Below are 18,304 nucleotides of genomic sequence, written 5' to 3'. Positions count from 1 at the left end.
CCGGTGGTTCAGTTGGGATTAAATGACTTGCCCAGGATCATCACACAGCTAATAAGTGTTTAGTGTCTGAGACTGTGTTCAAAACCTTTTTTAATTTAATGTAAGCACATTGATTTCTTAAGCATTGCATTCCTATTGCCTTTCTTAGCTTAGGGCTAGACCCTAGATACACAAGGAGGCAGATTTTATACATCAAAAACAATCAAATAAGACCAATAAATAAAAGAAAACTATTAACCAGCATACAAAATTTAGTAATCTGATTTCTAATTAATTGAAATAAACATTAGAGACTTTCCAAGTTAAGAGCTATAAAGCAAATAGGTGTAATTCCCTGAAAGCAGAAAATGAGTTTTCTCATTCCCCCAGTTAAAGCAATTCCAGTTTCTCAGTCATGCAGGGCTAGGTTCAAACAATGCAATAAATAAGGTTTTCCCATAATTTCCATAATTGAATAAGGTTTTCTCACAAGGACATTGGACTAGATCCATAATTGAATAGGAAGGGCACAGAATTGAGTAATAAGAAAGTCAGTGTAATTCATGCAACTGTGTTCAATCACACACACATGCACACATGTGTATTTATATACACATGTGTATAAACATATACACATCCACACACTTATATGAAAATTACACAGTACAGTTATAGTTATAAGTGTAAAAGGCTTCCAATGATACCGCCAAATTTTCACAAGAGTAGGAATAGTACTCTTTTTTTCCAGTTCTGTGCCATAGGTTTTCTGTTTGTAGGGAAATTCCGTAGCAAATAAAAGTCTTCTACTAATACAGATGTATGATTAATCTGACACTTAATGGTCCTAGAGAGAGGCTTGTAGCATTGAGAGGATCAGAGTTCAGAATCCAGGGACACATAGCTGGTAAAAGTCAGAGGAAGTTTTGAACCCAGATTTTCCTGATTCCAGAGTTGGTACTCTACTCCACCCCATAGCTCTTCAAGCATAATCGTAACCACTTCTGTTTATATCTTCCTTTATAGTTACAAAGCACTTTATAGATATAATAAAAACTGGTATTTGCATGGAACTTTAAGCTTTTCCTTGAATGCCATTGATGTTATCTCATTTTATCCATCTAATATTTCCATGAGATATATAATTTAAATATTTTGATACTATTTTACAACAGAGGAACCTGAGACCTAGAAAAGTTCAATAATTTCTCTAAGATCCCATAGCTAGAAAATGGTATAATCTTGTGAGATACACAGTGCAGATATTGGCCCCATTTTACAGATTAGTACACAGAGACTCAAACAAGTTAATTACTCAAGGTCTTATCTAGTAAATCCAGCTTTTACTCAGATCCACCTCTTTTGCCTTTAAGTCCAATGCCTGTCTCCCTTTGCTTTTGGAAGTTCTAACACATTTAAAACCTTTTTGTATCTTAGACCCCTGTGCTGTCTTTCTTTGTATCTTCATTACTTAATGCTGTGTCTGGCACATAGTAGGTGCTTAACAAATGTGGATTGACCAACTACTGAAGAATTAAATAAAAAAGAATGCAATACCATGCAATGAAATGGTGATACTGAAATGGCAATAAAATAACTTGTGGTTTTGGAATAGTAATGTCCTTTGAGAGAATGCTAGCTAATAAACAAAAGAGTGCTTCAAAAATTATTAATGGGCACATGCATACAAGATATTTTTAATAAAAGCTAGGGGCACAGTGGGCAGAGCAATGGGTCTAGAGTCAATATTTGAGTTCAAATATGGACTCCAACACTTACTAGCAGTGTAACTCTGGCAAATCCACTTAATTTTAATTTGTCTAAGCTTCTTTTTCTTTAAAATGGGGGTAATAATAGTACCTGCCTCATAAGGTTATTGTGAGGATCAAATGAAATAATAATTGTTAAGCATTTATCAAAGTGCCTGGCACAAAGTAAATCCTATATGAATGTTAGCAATGCTACTGCTGCTGCTGACGCTGAAGACCATGACGACGATCTAAGTTCAAATGTGACCTCAGACACTTCCTGGTTGCCCAGCCCTGGACAAGTCACTTAATCAATTTGCCTTAGTTTCCTCAAACATAAAATTGGGGTAGTAATAACACCTAGTTCACAAAGTTGTTGTGAGAATCAAATGAAATACTATTGCTTATTCTTTTCTCCTCCCTTTCCTAAATGTAATTCTGGAGTTAAATTCAAAAGATTTTGAAGTCAATTTCTTCACTATTTATTGGTTCAGTCTGCTTTTGACAGTCATCTCTTACCCAATGAAGCAGATAAAATCCTCTGCTACTGAGAATCTGCTTACCACTGCAGAAGAGACTAGAGAAAGACTTCATTAAGAAATGGGAGTTCTGTTGTCAGCCAGTTCACATTGCTACACATCCCACATAGCCAAGATTCAGAAACAGAAATGTAAACTGATGATGTCATTGCTGTAGATTTTGGGTGGATGATGAAACTAGGTCCATGTTTCAAATGTCCTATTGAAAGTTACTTTAAGATTGTCCTGGATAAGAATTGATAAGTATGCCTTACCCTTCAGTCACTTAGCCCCAATGGCAAGTCCTGGACCCTTATTTAGCTTCTTGCTAATGTAGGTGCTTCTGTAGGTGAAAACACTCAGTCTCTGTTTTGGAAATAAATTGAGTCAAGAAGTGTAGATAATGTGTGGAAGGTAAATAAACTTAGGTTAATCCATTAGACTGTTAATTTTTAGAAGTTTGTGAACATAATAAATAAATCTTCAGCAGGAATTATTAATAAAAATCTCAGAAACTGAAACTGACTTGTTGGATAAAGTTTTATGTTGCAAGTTATATTAAATGATTGTTTTTTTTTCCCCTTTCTGAAAATTAATGATATTTTGGAATTCTATTTTATTATTATGGAAAATATTGAATTCACCAAATTGTTCATTTACTTTGTTTTACCATGATGTTGATATTTTATTTGATTTTTAAGTTTTTACTTCTCACAAAATGACAGAATTTGACGCTGCATGGTGTAGTGGATAGAGTAGAGGGCCAGGATTAAGGAAGCCTTTGATTTGAATTCCTTCTAAGAAAAAAAAAATGATGTTTTATCTTGGGCAAGTAACTTAAATTCATTGAGCCTTCATTTCCTCAGGTATAAAATGAGAGGATTGGATTTTATGACCTCTAAGATTTCTTTTGACTCAGCTTGTTCCTTGTTTTCTTTACAACAAAAATTAAGTAATGATAAGTAGTTAATTAATATGTTTATAATTTGTCAAAATAAGTTATCAGTTGACAATTGAATATGCCAAATATACTAACTTTACTTGTAAGCCAAATTAATGTGATTTTTTATTTTTAAGTGATCAGAGAGATTTTAAGTTTGTGAACTGTATGGGAATTTATTGCATAGATGTCATTCTCCCCTCTTGCCAAAATTTCAGCTTGTGCCCTCTAAACTATCATTGGGAAAGAAAAGAGAGAAAACAAAAAATCAGGAGGAAAGGAAAGAAGCTTGTTGGAATAAAAGCTTTTTTTCTTTTTTAATCTGTTCTTCCTTCTTCTCTCTCACCCATTTAATGTAAAACAAAACTAAATTTATAACAAAACAAAAATAAATCATTAGCTATAAATTTGCATATTCTAGCAAAATAAATTCCTATGTTAGCAATGTTTAAAAAATGTCTTTTTCAGCATTTTAAGATTATCTAGGAGGTAAGTGGTATCTTTGATCTCCAGTCTTTTGAATGAATGGCTTATCATTGTGATAAAGTTCCAAAATCTTTCCAAGTTTTTTTTCCTATTATGATGTATAAGTTGTTCTAATTTTATCCTGATCATTCTACATTAGTTCACAGAAATTTACCCATTTGCCTCTGCATTTGTCTTTTTCATGTCATCTCTTCTGACACAAAAATAATCCATTGTATTTATGTACCAGTTTAGCCATTGCTCAATTGGTGACAGCCACTTAATTTCTAATTTTGAAAACCTAGAGAAGAGTTTTCCCAGTACATTCAATAGTTCTCGAATTTTTTTTTTATTTCTACCTATATCCAAGGTGATTCTTGGTCTATGAGTCAACATTTGTGAAAAGTGCTTTAAAAATATAAAGAAGATAAAAACATTATGTAGGTGAAGAGTTATGAATTAGTCATCCTGGAAATACTGATAATACCCAGGATTTATCCTTCAAAAATGCCTTCATAAGAGGATTTATTCTCTTCCTTTCCTCAGCTCCACATGCTTTGTAGGTCTTTAGAGCTCCCAGATTCCTTTGAGAGTCACCAGCTATGAAACCTGCTCTTTCATTATTAAAGAGAATGAAGAAAACCAGCAGTGTTCATTCCTTGCCTTCCCTTCTTTTAGGACTCCCTACTTACCACATCTTCACAACTATTCCCTGCTTATATAATTTAAAATATCTAGTTTTCATTGTAGTTGCAAAAATACTGTTCTCTTTCTCCTTTTATTCTTATCCTGAGCCTTGGAGTGCAAAATGGTGTTTTGCCCACTCTAATGTGTTCTCATGTAAATCATTTTAATTCCAGGATTATCCTGTTCACCATTTGGGAGAGCTATCACTCTTAGCTATGATTGCTGTTTGAATAGCTCTTTATTCTTTTCTCATCTTTAAAGAAAAAGCTCCAAGCTCTCCATCAAAACCCCTTTGGCTCTCTTCCACTTTGCTGATAGTTTCTGTCCAGTTTCTGACAGACTTAGAGCAGAACAGCTCCGTTGACAACCTCCCCCTCCGCCCAATAATATATTATTAATTTTTTGCAGTTGCTGCAAACGTGGCTTTCTGTAAAGGTGGTTGTTGGTCTCTATAATTTTTTCCTTTCCTTTTTACCAGTGTGGAGATGTAATAATACAAGGCAATAAATTTATTCCTCACATTGGGAAAGACTTGAGTCTGTGTAATGACAGGATAGATGAGCCATAAAGAGCAGACAGAATGAGCCATCCCCTTCTGACCCACCTTCTCTCTTTGCTATGTGGCATCCAATTTTCTTCTTCAGAGAAAGTACTGATGCTGAAATCATTTACTTTTAGAACCTTTGTAGTTTTCTCCTACTTATTTTGGAGTAGTTTCCTCTTGTTTCGTTTGCTCCTTCCCAGACTTCAGTCCCATTTTTATGTCATGGTTTCAGAATCAGAGACTAGTTTCATTTCAGAAAATACTTCTGGTTTATTATTTGATACAGTTTTTATTGCTGTTCAAGTCTTATAGGATACAATTTTCGTGACTAAGTTTTGCAATGTTAAGGTTTCAGTTTCAGCTTCTCATTTGTCTTGCAAATAGACCAACGCATGACAGATAAAATATAGTGGTCATTATGGTTGATCATATGAAAAAAAGTACCTTACATTTATATAATGCCACTACTATTTCTAAGTGCCTTAAACACATCATCTTTTATCTTCACAATCCCTTTGTGGGATAGATTGTATTAAATATTGTTCCCCCCATTTCACAGAGATGGAAATTGAGGCTTAAAAAAATGACTTGACTTGCTGCTGTGGATACACATAAGAGTCAGAAATAGTATTTAAACCTAGATTTCTCCTGATGGCAAGTCTGGGGCTCTTTCCATTATTCTATACTTTTTGCTATCTGTTGATTATTGACAGGCCTCCAAACTGTCAGTGGGTGTCTATCCCAAGCACGTGAAGACTTCTCCTGGTGGAATGGATGGATGAGAAACAATTTGTTCCAAAGAACATAAAGGCGATTAAAGCAGGAACTTTGGAGTATTTGGAGCTTGGTTAGACATTGAAGATGCCAAAATCATCCAATACATCCTGGGCCATCACTGGTCACCCTGACTTTTGTTTTGCCACTGGATTTCTTTTTCTTTATTAAAGTTTTTTTATTTTTCAAAACATATGCATGAACAATTCTTCAACATTAGCCTTTGCAAAACCTTGTGTTCCAATTTCCCCCCACCTTCTCCCACCCTCTCCCTTAGATGTCAAGTAGTTCAATATATGTTAAACATGGTAGAAATATATGTTAGATCCAATATATGCATACATATTTAAACAATTATCTTGCCGCACAAGAAAATCAAATCAAACCAGAAAAAAAAGAGAAACAAAATAAAATGCAAGCAAACAATAACAAAAAAGAGTGAAAATTCTATGTTGTGAACCACATTCAGTTTCCACAGTCCTCTCTCTGGGTATAGATGACTTTATCACTAAACCATTGGAACTAGTCTGAGTCATCTCATTGTTGTAGAGAGCCATGCCCATCAGAATTGATCATCATATAATCTTGTTACTGTGCACAACAATCTCCTGGTTCTGCTCATTTCACTCAGCATGTAAGTTCTGTAATGTTCATGTAAGTCTCTCCAGGCCTCTCTGAAATCATCCTGTTGGATGCTTTCTTACAGAACAGTAATATTCTGTAACTTTTATATACCAAAGCTTATTCAACTATTCTCTAACTGATGGGCATCCACTCAGTTTCCAGTTTCTTGTCATTACAAAAAGGGCTGCCACATACATTTTTGCCACTGGATTTTGATGACTCTGGAAGAGAGAGTGAGGCTGATAATTGAAATTCTACCCTCACTTAAGTATAATCCACCCACAAGTCAAAACATTGCTCATGATGTCACTGGTTTTCTTTGGAAATAAAAAACAAACAACTTGCAGGAGTCCCTCAGATATGGGGAACCAACCAGAAAAGAAAAGTAACTAAAAATTGAAGCAAAATAAAAATCAAAATAGAAGGGATAAGATGAGCCAGCTGCATAAGTAACCAGCCTAAGAAATGATTTATCAATGTATTGCTGATGAGTCTAGGCTATCTCTCAACTCTGGTCATGGAGAATAAAGTGTAAGTGATGTTAAGATAAGTTATGGTCTGGTGGAGCTATGAACAAATCCAACCATTTTGGAGAGCAATTTGGAATTATACCCAAAAAGTTATCAAACTGTGTATACCCTTTGATCCAGCAGTGTTACTACTGGGCTTATATCCCAAAGAGATCTTAAAGAAGGGAAAAGGACCTGTATGTGCAAAAATGTTTATGACATCCCTTTTTGTAGTGGCTAAAAACTGGAAAATGAATGGATGCTCATCAATTGGAGAATGTCTGAATAAATTGTGGTATATGAATGTTATGGAATATTATTGTTCTGTAAGAAATGACTAGCGGGATGAATACAGAGAGGCTTGGAGAGACTTACAGGAACTGATGCTAAGTGAAATGAGCAAGACCAGGAGATCATTATATACTTCAACAAAGATATTGTGTGAGGATGTATTCTGATGGAAGTGGATATCTTAGACAAAGAGAAGATCTAATTCACGTCTAATTGATCAATGATGGACAGAATCAGCTTCACCCAGAGAAGGAACACTGGGAAATGAGTGTGAACTGTTTACATTTTTGTTTTTCTTCCCAGATTATTTTTACCTTCTGAATCCAATTCATTCCTGTGCAACAAGAGAACTGTATGGTTCTGCACACATATATCTAGGATATACTTTAATATGTTTAACATGTATAAGACTGCCTGCCATCTAAGGGAGAGGGTGGAGGGAGGGAAAGGAAAAGTCAGAACAGAAGTGAGAGTAAGGGAATAATAATGTAAAAAATTACCCATGCATATGTTCTGTCAATTAAAAAGTTACAATTAAAAAAAGATAAGCTGTGGTCTAATTATTTGTAACCTGTCTATCATGAAGTAATATCCTAAGAGACTAGTGTATTGATGGTTTGTGTGGTGTAGAAAAGAGCCAATAATGAAAAGTTAGATAGTTTTTCCTTGACTAAATGGTAAGAATATTCACTGTTGTTTGTCAGATCCCTGTAATTCAGTTCCATGTAACCCCATACACACATAGATAATGGATTGATAGATAGATAGGCAGACAGATAGAAAGAACCTATGTGAAATAGCATTATTAATTAGGAGGGATCAAAGAAAACCTGACTGAGGGTATCTGGGCTAAACTTTGAAAAGCACAAGGAAGTCTAAGAGGCAGACCTGAGGAGGCAATGTTATTCCAGGCTAAGGAGATGAGATAAATGGCTCTAATTTTATAGTCTTGAGGAAGAAAGGGGGAATATCCTCTTAGAGATAGAAAACTTAAGAGGATATGTAAACTGGGAGTGGGTTAGAAATTATATCCATTTTGTACTTTTTGAGTTTGAAGTGCCTTTATGACACCTAGAGAAATCTAGGAATAGATACTAGATTTTTGGGATACACAGTGGTAGAGCTGAAAGAGAGCTAATTTTGAGTATTATACTTGGAATTATGAGACCAGGTTACAAATTATTCTTCTGCTATTTATTATGTGTGTGACCTTGGACAAATACTAAGCTCTCTGCTCCTCATTTTTCTCATCTGTAAAATGAAGGGGTTGCAATAGATAATCTTTATGTTTATTCTCTGCTCTAAATCTATGATAGTTGTGGGATATTAAGGCTAGATATGTAAGTATGTCTAGTGGAGAAGATGTATGTGATCATTCACAAGCTGAGGACAGTGACCCTTCCAAATCCATTTGCTTTGATTGCTTGCCCACTACTGCTAGCTTTTCTCATGTTGGCTTTCCTAGTGTAAAGAGAAAGTGTTGGCTGTCTGACACAAGGATTCTGTACTGCTTGGTAGTCCTATTTCTCAGTTAAACTCTTACACTCTGCTACAGAAATTAATCTCTTGTGAGTTTTACTAGCATGAATGAATAATCTAATCAATCTTGGGAGATTGGATAATACTCTGTTGCTAAACCTTTAAAGCTAAGAGCCAGATTGTGGGATACCATTAAGACCTATGAGGATCAGCTTGAGCAGTCAGGCAGCTGTCCTGACCCTCTCTTCTCACTTTTATCAACATCCCAACTGCCATAATCATATATCATAGACTGCTTGTATTCTGTTAATTGAAAATACATAATTGTCACCAAGTCACCAGTGTGAAATAAATGCCAACAGCAAGCCAAGTCTAGTTCAATCAAGGGAGCTTATTAATTTCAAGTAGAGTTGGAAAAATCTTGGATATTTTCAACTTCTTTCACCACGTTTTTCATGTGAATATAAGTGATTAAACTAGTAGACTCATCCGAAAAATCCTCCCTACCCTCATTCCTGACAAACTAATTCAGTGTACCTTTTCTCTTCTCATCCATTCTCTCCTACTTGCCTGCCTTATCCACTCTTCTAGCTTTGGTAATTACTTAATTGACTGCATTTCTCTCCCAGACCATCTCCCTTATACCTGTAACATCTCTCAAATACTCCCTCTTCTCTCTTCTGATACCATCACTACACTAGTGTGGGTTCTCTTAATTCATGCCTAGACTATTTCAGTAATTTCTTAATGGGTATTTGCCTCAGGTCCCTTCCCTCTCTAATCCATTTTTCATTTAACCACTGCAGTGATTTTCCTAAAATACCAGCCCTATCATGTTACCACCTTATTTAATAAATCACAGTGACTTCCTATTACCTTTAGAAGTATTCTGTCATTTAAAGCCCTTCATAACTTAGCCTTCTACATTTCCAGTCTTCAAAGACTTTACTCTCTACTGTATACAGTCCAATCCAGTGCACCTAATCTCTTGACTATTCCATGGACAAGACATTCCAAATCTTAACTTCCATCATTTTCTCTGGCTGTCTTCCATGCCCTGCCTCCTCTACTCTAACTACTGACCTTCCTGGATTCTTTTAAGCCCCAACTAAAATTACATCCTTTAATGGAAGCCTGTAATTCTATGCTTTCCTTTTACTAATTATTTCATGATTATTTAGCTTGCTTGTATTGGTTTACACCTTGTCTCTCCCATTAGATTGTTTGCATCTTGAGGGCAGGGGCTGTGTTTTGTCTCTTTTTGTTTCCTAGCACTTGACGCAGTGCTCACTACATAGCAGGTACTTGATAAATGTTTATTGATGGAGAGAATGATATATGCTACATCACTTTGTATTTTCCTGGAACAGTGAAACTAGGAAGGACTCACACACCTGTGATTTAGATGTACTGTGGGAGACAGATAGAATCTGATCTTACACTGATTCATTGTTGCTCATCCATATCACTTAGCTTCTGTAGAGTTCTGTATTTGGTCTTTATTGACCAAATAAGGTCTTCAAATCCTGCCTCAGATGATTTTTGACTGAGCAAGTCATTTAATTTCTGTTTGCCTCATTTTCTCCTGAATACATAGGGATACTAATAGTACTTACTTCTTACAGTTGTGCAAATCAAACTGATATTTATAATGTTTTTCAATTTTTAGAGATGTTATATAAGTTCTAGGTTTTATTGTTATAATAATGCTTATCATTATTATTCTTCACAGTTGGGAGGGAGATGATTAACAAGCAACTCTGTCCTATAAAATTTTTTTCTTACAACAAACTCTCTAGTCTCATGTTCTAGATTCTCTGTAGCATAAATACCTTCACCTTGGCTTTCCTCTATACTCTCTCCATTACTTCTCTCATCTTAAGCTGGTTTCTTGACTTCCAACTTGACCAACACTAGCTCTGAGTCTATTTCCTGAAGCTTTTACATATGCTTGGAGAATTTCAGTACTCCCTCAGACTTTTTTTTCCTCCTTCTTAGGACCTATGGCATCATTCCATACTGCATCTCCCATAAGTGGTCATCCAATCTTTGAGTTAAATCCCTTCAATGAGAGAGAACTCACTACTTAGCAAAGCATCCCCTTCCACTTGGGGAAGTATTTTCTGATGTTTAACTCTAGTTTGCTTCTTATAATTTATTCATTTTTTCTTTGGTTTTGTTCTTTAAGACTAAAACAAAACAAGTCTGATCCTTCTTCCAAATGACAGCCCTTAAAAATACTTGAATGCTACAATTTGTCACGTCTGACTTTTCTCTTCCCCAAACTTAGCATCTTTAGTTTCTTCAGCCCTCTTCTAGACTCTTATCAGCTCATCAATGTCATCCCTAAACTGTGTCATTCCAGAATTGAACATAATACTCTAAATGAGGTCCTCCCAGTGCAGAGCAAAGTGGGACTCTCACTTCTGTATTCTTTGGAATTTTCTTAATATAGCCTTAATTTAGTGGTTTGTCTGTCATATCAGACCAATGACTCATAAGGGAACTGCAGTTCATTACAATCTCTGGACCATTTTTTTTTTTCAGACAATATGCTGCCTAACTGTACATTTCCCATTTTGTATTTTTATATACAATTACTTTTTGCTTTAACTAAAATGATGACTTCTGCTTGTACTTAATGGGAAGATTGGGAAGGAAAAAAGGGGGAAACAAAAGATGCCACAAAATGAAGGACAAACAACAACCACCTAATGAGATGTGAGCCTTTCCTAGCTCAGTTATTGGTGATTTGTCCTGGGGCCAGAGCAGAGTTTTTGCTCAGATAGAGGTTATAACAGCAGATCATTTATTATGGGGAGAGAGGAGTCTTTGAAGGTCGTAAAGGGCACAAGAAAAGGGAAGTTGAATGTTGGGATGGAAGTAAATGCTGGTACTATGAGATTTGCAAAATCGATCCAGTTTCCTTTGCTTTCAGTATCAAGACTAATTGAGGACTGAAACTATTCAGCATGAACATTTTGTTAGAACAAAGACTGTAACTGGGCATGTTAGAACACAGGTGTGCTAGAACTAAAATAAGGTGTTAGAACACCAGGATAATCTATCAACAAGCATTTCCTAAGCATCTGTTATGTATCAGGCACTGTGTTGAACATGCAGGTACAAAAAAAACCCCCCAAAAACAAACAAACAAACAAAAAACCCAACCCCAGAATATTCTTGCTTTTACAGAACTATAGTCTATAGTCTAATAAAGGACTTTATACTTTATTTGGGGATGCTTTGGAGTATCATATAATTAAATTAACAAACATCTGTTAGAAAAAATAATGTTACAAATTGAAGTGAAGCAATATTTAAGAGGTATTATTTATAAAGAAATTAAAGAAGGTGACAAGGAGGCAGTAGAACAGTAGTGAATGGATGTTAGGTTTAGAGTCAGCTTTAGATTCAGGAAAACCTGGCCATATCCTTTCACATTTTACACATTTGCCAAACTACCATGGTACTTAACTTTTTTCCAATTTATTTATTATATTATATTTATTTATTATATTTTATTTTTAATTTATGAAATAAAACAAGCTTTTATATAACATATAAGAAAGGATGATTGCACACAAATCTGTAAATCAGCTTGCTATTCTTTTAAATATAGAAAAAAATTATCATGTAAGTTTCTTTTCCCCTTTCTTCTCTTTCCTCTCAGTCCTAGAGGATGTGTGTGTGTGTGTGTGTGTGTGTGTGTGTGTGTGTATGTAAAACCATTCTATATATACTTTCATGTGTGAATTCTTTTTTCTGGATGCAATAGCATCCTTTGTATATCTTTTGTAGTTAATTTGGGTATTTACTGTAGAGGGCTGGAACTCTGAAAAGGTGTACTTGAATTCAGAACAGCAGAGTACTTAAAGTTAAGTATCTACTCAAAATGAGATAATGGTTCTATAAACATATACTTAGATGATATGGTGATGTGATGGCTCTCCTCAAGATTGGCGCTTGTAGAATATGGTGTGATGAGGTAATCTGAGGCAAGGATTGGAGGGCTGAGGTAGAGGGTCTCAGTCTCTCAGCCATAGCATACTCGGGAGAGAAGACTTCAAGTTCCAGACTCCAAAGTCCAGGATTCGTCTTTGATGAGCTGCATGGCAACTTGCCTGCCTCCTTCACTTCTCCTAAAGATCTAGGACTTTGTCTCACCCTGACTCTGACTGATCCTGAGGCCCTCCAGAGAGCTAGTCAAGACATTATAATTTATAATAGTCAAAATGACCTAATTGCTCAATGATGTTCTTAAAACAATATTGCTATTGCTGTATACAGTGTTTTCTTGGTTCTGCCTGTTTTGTTCCTCATTATTTCATGTAAGTCTATCCATGTTTTTCTAAAATTAAAAAAATTAAAAAACTCTGACTTGCTTCCTATCAACTTCCAGGATCAATTATAAAATTCTATGTTTGATATTCAAAGCCCTTATTAATCTCTTTCTCCATCCTCTTTCCAGTTTTTCTTATGCTTTAGACCCTACCACATACTCTGTGATTTAATAAAACTGGCTTCTTTTTTTTTTTCTAGAACAAGAAAATGCATCTCTAGATCCTGAGAATCTTCTCTGAATGCTGCCTTTACATCATCTCTTTTGCCATCTCTTCCTTCTGGCTTCCCTGGCTTCCTTCAGCTAACATCCCACTTTCTACAAGCAGCCTTTCTGGGTTTCCCTTAAGGCTAGTGCCTTCTCTCTATTGATTATCATCAATTTACCTTATATGTTCTTTGTATATAGTTATTTCAAATATTGTCTCCCACATTAGATCGTAAGCTGCTTGAGAGGAGGTACTACTGCCTTAACCTTTCTTTTTATTCTCAGCATTTAATACAGGGCCTAGTATAAAGTAGGTGACTGATAAATGCTTATTGATTGACTGACTGTTAGCGTGCTACCAGATCATCTTTGAAGACTATCCATACTATATTTGTTTTAGTGGAGATCCCATGTAGGTAATTTCCTACATAAATAAATTCATGGATCTCAGTCCAAAAAAGGTTTTATTGCATGTAGACTATAAAGGGTGTGGATGTATCAAGTATTGCTATTAATATTTTGGGTATGGAAGCAGAGAGAATGGCAGGATGTCTGCCATGTTGAGTTTCAGATGACTATGAGAAATCCAGCTAAATAACAGGGCATGGAGCTTGAAGAAAGAATGTTAGGTATCATTTTAAACAATATACTGTTTCTTATACGCGTACAAATAACAGAGCCAAGTGGGTCTCAGATGCTTAAAAATTATTATTACTTTTTTAAAACTAGGTTTGTTGCAGAAAGAAAAAATTGCTATTGAAGCTTTTCAGATTTGCTGTCTCCTTCTGCCTCCTGAAAATCGGAGAAAGTTGCAACTGTTGATTAGGATGATGGCGAAGATCTGCTTAAACAAGGAGATACCGCCACTCTGTGATGGCCTTGGCATGCGTACACTGGTATGTTGCACTCTCAGGTTTAACATAATTTGGATATTTTTAATTACGTATAAATGACTAAGCATCTATTAGATTAGGTGAGGACATGAAACTACATAGACAAAACTGGCTTGGCTAGAGTACTTTTCACACTCCCCATTTCCCTTTCCTTTTCCTGCAATATATTCCACACTGTCAAGAAGAAATGAATCAAATTATTGGGTTTTTTTTCCTTCTGTAAGGGACTCAATTAAGAGAAAGTAGAGTTTAGGAGTAGACAGCTTTTTACTTAGCAGAAACATTTTTTATTTTCATTCGTAAAGACCCTTGGAAAGGCTGAGTGAACTCCCATATGAAAAAATTCTCTCCCTTCCCTAGATCAAAGGAAAGGGGCTGCACAGGGAACTGATAGTGCCTCACCAGATAAAATGGATTTGAGAGATGTGGCAAGGAGGCTGGATAAAAGAGAAAGATATAGATACAAGACTAGATTGGCCTACTGGATTGACACTTCTCCCCACCCTCACCAAAAAAAAAAAAAACAAAACATTTTATTAGTTTTATATTTATCAGATTTATCAGATTCTTTACCTACATCAAGGAGATAGAAGCAGACCCAGCTATCTCTCCCTGTTGTCTTTCTCCTACACACAAACATTTTTTACGATAAGATATGATTTGTAATGTGTCTGAGAGAAAGTTGTATCATAACAGAATTATGGCTTCACACTAGACAACTTTATGTTTGTCACGAGCATATAAATGAGATTTTTGAAGCAATTCAATTCCCCTCCAAATATACTCTCTCATTCTGTGTCCCCTTCAGAAATAATTTTCTTCTTTCAGCAGCCACAAAAACATAGCAAGATTATAGAAACAGGAAAGAATCACTTTCTTATTTTTGATGAGTATAGTTAGACACTATTTGTTAAATCTGATCTTAGCTACTGCATGTAAATCTTACTTTTTCTATTCTGGGGCAGATTATAGCTATAAAGATATTAGACTTAATCATTTAGACTTCAGAGGTCATTGAGTCCAATCTATTAAATTTGTTATTTTTTATATTAAAATGTTTTCAATTAAAAATATTTATCTCTTCCTCTCACCAATCCCCTCTTTCCCCCTGAAAAAGAAAGAAACACAAAGACTTTGTAACAAATACATATTCAAGTCTGTATTAGCCATGTCCAAAAAATACATTAATTACATGCCCATATCTTGAGTCCATCATCTCTCTGCATGGAGATGGGTGGCACATTACATCATTTGACCTAAGAATAATCACTTAGTAAGTGCATTGATGAGAATTCCTGAGGATCTCAAAGTTGTTTGTCTTTACACCTGCTGTTGTTATTATATAAATTATTCAGCATGATCTCATGATCTCACTTCACTTTGTATTAGTTCAGTAGAAGTCTTCCTTGGTTTCTCTGGGAATGTTCCCTTTTATCATTTCTCACATCACAATAGCATGCCATTTATTTCATAATTGATGCAACCCCCTCATTTTACATTTTATAGAAGGGTGACACAATGGATGGTTGCCAGTCTTGGATGCAGCCCTCTCATTTACATTTTATAGACAAGTGATGCAATGGTTAGAGCATCAGGCTTGGAGTCAGAAAGACTAATCTTTCCAAGTTCAAATGGGGTCTCAGACACTAACCCTTTGACCTTGGACTTGTCCCTTAACTTTGTCTCAGTTTCCTCATATGAACTAGACAAAGAAATGGGAAATGTCTCTAGTATATCTGCCCAGAAAATCCCAAATGGGATCATGAAGAAATGTACACTACTGAAATGACTGAACAACCTTATTTTACAGATGTGAATACTTCGACCTAGAAATATGTGCAGTATGACACCACCTAGACCCTTCTTAGTGAAATATATAGACAGTGCAAGTAGTTTGGAGAGGCTCTTGAATACTCCTGCTATCCCTCATGAACATTTGAGGAAATTCTAAAAGTCACATTGGATGATATGCATAGTTGTGGGGAAAAATCAAAACATATGAGTTAATGAATCAAAAGATCAATAAATATTAAGCACCTATTGTGTTAGGCATTTTGTTAAATACTGATTAGCTTTCTTTTCCTAACTTCTTCCTTTCGTGTACACACACACACACACACACACACACACACATACACATACACACACACTTTAATCAACCATCTGTGCCTTCTCAAGGGACCAATGGAGACAAAAGTACCTTAGGAAGGATAGATTTTTCTGCACAGACCACTGCACTGGTTGGTACTCAGGATTATAGTAATTCTATCTCCTGGCTGAAAGAGATCATTTCATCATCTAGTGCTTTCTGTAAGCTGCCCATAGTTACATTTAGTAGGAGTTTACTGAGTGAGAATCCAGAATATATTGCAATGCTCTTAAAGAAAATAAAATGAGTGCCCAGAAATGTGACTATTGGGGCACTCTGGCCGTGCTAAGCAGTTTTCTCCTAATGTCATAAAGGATGCTCTATCATTTCACTAATGTCTCTAAAGGAGCTTGAACTAGTAGGAAAACTGCCATATAAATACAGGTCATGGCAATGGTTGTGATTTCTCTGATTTGTTAACAGGAAACTTAAAACAAATTTATAAGAGTGGGCTTTTTAGAACTGCCTTTTATAAACTCTATCTTTTATGAATTATCTTTTTTCCTTCTTGAGGCAAATGAAATGCTCATCCCAGGCAAGTTGGAACATAAGGAGCAGCCCCTCTGGGTTTGAAATATGTCTGGCTAGAAGTGTATAGTGTTTGGGGATATGCCTCTTTTGTTCGTATTTTTACAGTTTTAATTTTAATTACAAATTTAACAATCATCAGCAGACACAAAAACATTTTGGTAGATAAGAACAAAAAAAGAGGACTACATATGAAACTATCAACTTTTGTTAAAATATCTATTGTGAATTATTGTGGATTTGGTAAGGTAGACACAAAACCTCTGGATTGTTTCTTCTGGAATATTTAGCTTTGCCTCATCTAGATTAGATGACAGTGGTTCAGGCTGCAAGTGATACTTATCTGTTTTTTCCCTTAACCACCTTCTTTTTTTCTCCTTCCAGATGGTTCAGACATTTTCACGTTGCATCTTGTGCTCCAAGGATGAAGTCGATTTGGATGAGTTGTTAGCTGCCAGGCTGGTGACGTTTCTGATGGACAATCACCAGGAGATCTTGCAAGCTCCCTCTTCCTTGCAGAATGCAATAGAGGAACGTGTAGCCCATTTGCGACGTGTACAGGTAAAATTTATGAATAATGCTAATAGCCAACACTGATGTAGCATTTTATCAAATAGATTTACCAAATGCTCTATATGTTTGATCCTCACAACAGCCCTTTGGGATAGATACTATTATCTTAATTTTGCAGATGAGGAAACTGATCCTGAAAGATTAAGTCACATGTCAAAGGTCCCATAGTTAGCAAGCATGTGAGGGAGGATTTGAACAGATCTTACTGACTCCAATTCTAGCAGACCAGTAATAATAGCTAGCATTTTTGTATATTATTGACAATGTGGCAAACATTGTGCTAAATGCTTTACAAATATCTCATTTGATCTTTACAACAACCTTAGGAAATAGCTGCTATTATGAGAGGATAATTATCTAAGAAAGAGCAATTAATTAATACTTAATCTGCACCTATTTTGTGGCAGATATGGGAAATAAACAGTAAAAATCTAATGGAGTCCACTGCTTTTGAAGTATCTTTTATTTCCCTGTGGGGAGATAGTAGGAAAGCTGGATTTGTTTCAGGGCAAAGAAAATGTCAGACAGATAGAAAGAGAACTAGGAGAGGGAAGTGTCATAGAAGTCAAGGTACTAGAGATGCCTTGGAGGAAGGAACAGTATCAAAAACTGCAAGGGATCAGACAAGATGAAGTCTGAGAAGAGGCCATTGAATATAACAGGTAAGGAATTATTGGTAATTCTGGAAGAATAGCCTGAGTTGTGATGGGCTTGGAGATTGTAAGAAATAAATGAACAGTGGAGATGAGTTCGACAGTGAAAATTAGGAATGGGAAGTAGGGTGGTTGCTTTAATGGGACAGCACCATCCAGTGAAGGTTTCTAAAAGATGAGACAGATCTTAGCTTTTTTGTAGTAATTAGGGAAAGATCTGTTAGATAAAGGATTTTGAAGATGATTGATGGAAAACTCCTGGAGGGGATAGGAAAGGAATGAAATCCAAGATAGAGGTATTAGTCTTGGAGAAGAGACTGTCCAACTATTGTAGTCTACTCAGAGACTGCAATAAAGGAGCTTAAGATGGGGATAGAGGTAGTGGGTTTTTGAGAAGAGGATCT

General features: G+C 35.7%; 1 protein-coding gene across 1 annotated transcript in view; it reads left to right on the top strand.

Moving 5' to 3' along the window:
- DEPDC1B (DEP domain containing 1B) overlaps positions 1-18,304 on the top strand; it is a 122,445-nt gene that overhangs the window by 92,375 nt on the left and 11,766 nt on the right. Inside the window, exons 8-9 of the mRNA XM_012541050.3 lie at positions 13,834-14,000; positions 17,059-17,235. Coding sequence (XP_012396504.1) covers positions 13,834-14,000; positions 17,059-17,235 — 344 coding nt within the window. The remainder of the gene's footprint in view (positions 1-13,833; positions 14,001-17,058; positions 17,236-18,304) is intronic.

The sequence above is a fragment of the Sarcophilus harrisii genome, chromosome 1 (genome assembly GCF_902635505.1).
Source record: "Sarcophilus harrisii chromosome 1, mSarHar1.11, whole genome shotgun sequence".
Lineage (NCBI taxonomy): Eukaryota > Metazoa > Chordata > Mammalia > Dasyuromorphia > Dasyuridae > Sarcophilus > Sarcophilus harrisii.
This window is presented reverse-complemented; position numbering and strand designations above follow the sequence as displayed.